Source organism: Sinocyclocheilus grahami, unplaced genomic scaffold (genome assembly GCF_001515645.1).
Source record: "Sinocyclocheilus grahami isolate Dianchi unplaced genomic scaffold, SAMN03320097.WGS_v1.1 scaffold92.1, whole genome shotgun sequence".
NCBI classification, from domain to species: Eukaryota; Metazoa; Chordata; class Actinopteri; order Cypriniformes; family Cyprinidae; genus Sinocyclocheilus; species Sinocyclocheilus grahami.
Window position 1 is genome coordinate 4,133,783 of NW_015505271.1, and position 4,589 is coordinate 4,138,371.

At 40.2% G+C, this 4,589-nt stretch overlaps 1 protein-coding gene across 2 annotated transcripts in view; it reads right to left on the bottom strand.

The window, feature by feature from the left end:
* The window catches only part of LOC107587483 (protein CutA homolog), an 8,692-nt gene extending 5,953 nt beyond the window's left edge, over window positions 1–2,739 (bottom strand). For both annotated transcript variants that reach the window (XM_016275275.1, XM_016275274.1), the window contains exons 1-2: window positions 2,462–2,739; window positions 1,547–1,695 (exon numbers count right to left, since the gene is read on the bottom strand). In XM_016275275.1, the coding sequence (XP_016130761.1) occupies window positions 1,547–1,695; window positions 2,462–2,557 (245 nt within the window). In that variant the 5' untranslated portion in view covers window positions 2,558–2,739. The remainder of the gene's footprint in view (window positions 1–1,546; window positions 1,696–2,461) is intronic.
* Window positions 2,740–4,589: the final 1,850 nt, after the last annotated feature.

Here is a 4,589-nt window from a genome sequence, read left to right on the forward strand (position 1 = left end):
ACACACACACACACACACACACACAGGGTTTCCCATACATTGATTTTTTTCAACACTGACCGCCAGAAACAGATTTTCCAAAAGGCTTTGATTTTGTTGAATAAACATGAGCACTGTTTCAAAATCAAAATGCGGCACGGGTGTTTTTATATGAATATCTTTTTTGAAGGGAACCGATTGTCTTCAGAAAAGTTATGTCATTTTCATTTAATCTTTCCTATAATGCCTGATAAAGTAACGTTCATGAGCGCAGCGCTGCTTTGATTACAGCCGTTACCAGGGAAACCGCTATTCCTGCTGGCAGAGAACGAATCTGCACTTTCAATAAGCCCGACTGCTGTTTTATATTTACATTATATACATACATATTTCCCCCAGGGGAAGTGCCACCACACATAGAGTGTAAGTCTGTGGGAAACGATGACGCGCGCGATCCCCCCATTTTGAACGAATCTATTATATGACTCGGGAATGACGACTTGTCTGAGCGAGAGATTCATTCATTTCGTGTTGACCGCGTATGCGCAACATCCAATAGGTTCTGCGCAGGAAGACTTAGTTCATAAGTCTTCGGGTATGAGTCGTTCGTTCATCACGTGACAGCCTCATAGACTAGGGCCCTGTCCCAAATGGCTCACTTCATGTGCACTTTCGGTCTTGAGGACTAACAATGGCCGCTGCATGCGTGTGTCCGTTTAGTCCACCAGACCGTAGAGTGTCCCATTCGTCATTTTAGCTTTCAGATGGGTGCTCGCAAGCGCCCTCTTTGTGGCCACTATGCACCCTCGATGTGCACTTCTGCTGAGCCTCTCGAGTCTTCGGGTCCAAGTCGTTCGTTCTTTTGTCACGTGACGTGAGAGCAGCAATGGATACAGAAATTAGTTAATAATTCCCAACCTTCCTTACAAACAAGCACGTAGTTTGTTTCTTTACTCTTACAGTTACGTAATTTTTCTGGTTTCAATTTTTATTTGAGCTTTATAGCTTTTTATTTCTTACAATTTATAAATTTGTGAATTTCTGTGATGGTTCTTTTCCATAACGAATGTGGTAATCATTTAATCATTAGGTCTTGCTAATAACTAGGTAATAATTTGGTCTTGGCTGCATTATATTTTATATAATGTGATCAATGCTTGTGTAAATAGATGTGTTGGGAATTTGGATATAAACATGTAACATTTTAACTATATTCTGCTGAAATGAACGAAATGACTTGAAAAAGGATTCGTTAATTTTGCTGAACGAGATTCAAAGAGCCGAGTCAGTAAAATGATCCGAACTTCCCATCACTATTGGATTTAAGCAATTTACACGGGGTCATCCCACTGAGGTCAGAAAATACGGAAAAATCACATCTCCGTGTACTGTATGTCACTGACTGTCACACGCAAATTGTAAACATTACACACCCTTGTCACCTGTTGGCTGAAGACAAAGTATGTCACTTAATAGCTACAATGAAGCTTATGCTTATTTCTAATCCTGTATATTTATTTCCTTGTGTGAGTTTGTAACTCTGTATCACTGTATGCAAGTACAATACCTGCCGATGTCTCTAGCAGTTTGTTCTGTGGGACAGTTGACAAGCAGCACAGAGTGATATCCAGCCACATAGCTTCCTGTGACAGCAGAGTGGATCTGAACACACAGTGTCTTCAGCACAGGGTACAGGGAACAAGCCAGGACTAAAATCTACACAAACACACACAAACAAATCAGGGGGAAAACAGAGAGCATTAATACAGTTATGTATGATGTACTAAAATATCTGAATTTCTAGAATGTATAAATATCTTTGTTTGGATCTATTTTCGTTAACCAAATCGAGCAAAAACGGCCAACAATGGCAATAAAGTGTCTGAAATGTACATTTTTGAGTGACCTATTAATTTAAAAATAGGTAATATAATAGGTAATAAAATAATATAAGGATTGCAAGGCACTCAGCAGCTGATCTTGAGTAAGCATTACTGCTGAATGCACAACCACATCTTTCAGAAGCACAGAGGGACTTAAACATGCATTATTGTGTTCCATGTGAAAAGAACAGTGAGGGATTATCCTGTGATGACCTGATAACAGATTGTATTTGCCACAAGAATGCAGTGCGCTTGGTCAGCTCTTTGAGAAACAAGGCTTGCTATTTAGTTCAGAAGTTGGAATTGCATTTAAATAGTACATTTCACCAAAAAAGCTTTCTTATTAACACGTTTCTGACAAAATAGTAGCAGACAGAGAGCGCTGAAACTACACCAAGCACAGTTCACATCATTTTTTTTCTTGCTATTTAATAGGTTGTTAGCTGATTATTAACACAGGGCTATTTTGGTGTTCAAAAGCAGTTCAACAAGTTTGCGCAGTCTTAAAAGGCAAAGTAACAGCAGTGTTCAACTTGCCGAGCACATGCTGCTCTCTCAGTAAATATGTCACGTATCGAGAGAAATAAAACTGGATTTACCACGCAAAAGACCACAAATCCCGATCGAGGGACAGACGAAAACATTATGTCCTTGGGATATCGCAGGTACAAGCAATCCGGTTTGTTCTCTTGCATAATTATTTCACAGCACTAGAAGTTACATCGCCGGTGAAGTGCAGGCGACTGTACGCAACTTATAGGAAGATCGTCTCACTCGCATCAAAGTCCGTCGGGCAGTTTGGATATTCTGTAGGCATTCCCCAGAGCGGCTGCTGTTGCGCCTGATGCTGATTGAGTGACGCTCGCTCATATCCGGATACCGGGGCTTCCAATCAAGAGCGGTGCACTGGGTCTTATCATAAGAGGATTAGAAACCTAATAAACTTAAGTGCTGCTTCTGACTGTTGGTAGTTTGTTATTGGACTACGGCCATACAAGTAATGTCATGGTGGCTTTTTCGATTATATAAATTCATCTTCGAAAGAATTCAAAAATTAATTTTGTTTACCAAACTTGCATAGCCTACTCACCTCCTATAATATTGTAATGCTAAAACAGACTAAAACCTGTTTACAGGCTAAAACCTGTAATGCACTCAGTAATTTAATATATATATGATGAGGAGATTGTATATAAACATGGGCGTCGGAAGCAAAATAAATGTGGGTGGGTCCTCCCCCTGAAAACAAATACTGGAGTATGCCATTTTCTGTGTGGTGCCTTTTAATTAACAGTGTCTACACAAAGTGCAAATAGGCCGCCTGATTGGCACAGACTATTTACACAGACGGTGTAAGTTGTAACGCGGGTTGGGTAACGTTAGTGTTTTTGATGCGAGTTCGCGTCCGCCTTTTGCCGAAATCATTCTTCTCCCTTTTTACATCTCATATCACATCGGAAAGGCTTGTTTTCAATAAAAATAAAAATCAAGGAAATAATCGAAAAGTTGAAACAAAGTATCAGGTGGGTAGGGTTAGGTGTATCTGAGCAGCATCTCGATGCTGATGCTTTGTTTACTTTGCTGTGTTGTGGGAGCTCAGCAGGCGCGAGTAGTGAAAACACGGAATGGAGTTTCATTTATATGGACTCTGAATGAGCCGAATGGAATGGATTTGAGGAAGCAGCAGCGTGGAAGTCAAGGCTGTAGCTAAATGGAGTTTAATTTATTAGGGCATCCGTCATGTGGAATGGATTTGACTGACGGCGCTCTGAAAAGTGCACATATTCGCTGAATTAGAGACGGTAAAAGTGGGTGGGTCCAATATCGTTGCTCTTCAAAAGTGGGTGGGTCCTCCTGTCCCACCCTCATTCAATGGTTCCGACGCCCATGTATACAAAACACATTTTAAGAAATATAATAAAAAAAATAGCATGATAAACAAATTAACAGATATTTAATTTTGGCTATTTGTTAATAGATTTTTGTGTAATGTTTTGACATTTGGTTAACGATTCTATATAGCCTATGTATATACTGAGTGGTGTGAAAAAGTGTTGGCCCCCTTCCTGATTTCTTATTTTTTTGCATGTGTCACACTTTAATATTTCAGATCATCAAACAAATTTAAATATAAGTTAAAGATAACACAAGTAAACACAACATGCAGTTTTTAAATGAAGGTTTTTATTATTAAGGGAAAACAAAATCCAAAACTACATGGCCCTGTGTGAAAAAGTGCCCCCCTGTTAAAACTGTGGTTTATCACACCTGAGTTCAATTTCTCTAGCCACACCCAGGCCTGATTACTGCCACACCTGTTCGCAATCAAGAAATCTCTTAAATAGGACCTGCCTGACAAAGTAGACCAAAAGATCCTCAAAAGCTAGACATCATGCCGAGATCCAAAGAAATTCAGAAACAAATGAGAACGAAAGTAATTGAGATCTATCAGTCTGGAAAAGGTTATAAAGCCATTTCTAAAGCTTTGGGACTCCAGCGAACCACAGTGAGAGCCATTATTCACAAATGGCAAAAACATGGAACAGCGGAGAACCTTCCCAGGAGTGGCCGGCCGACCAAAATTACCCCAAGAGCACAGCGACGACTCATCCAAAAGGCCACAAAAGACCCCACAACAACATCCAAAGAACTGCAGGCCTCACTTGCCTCAGTTAAGGGCAGTGTTCATGACTCCACCATAAGAAAGAGACTGGGCAAAAATGGTCT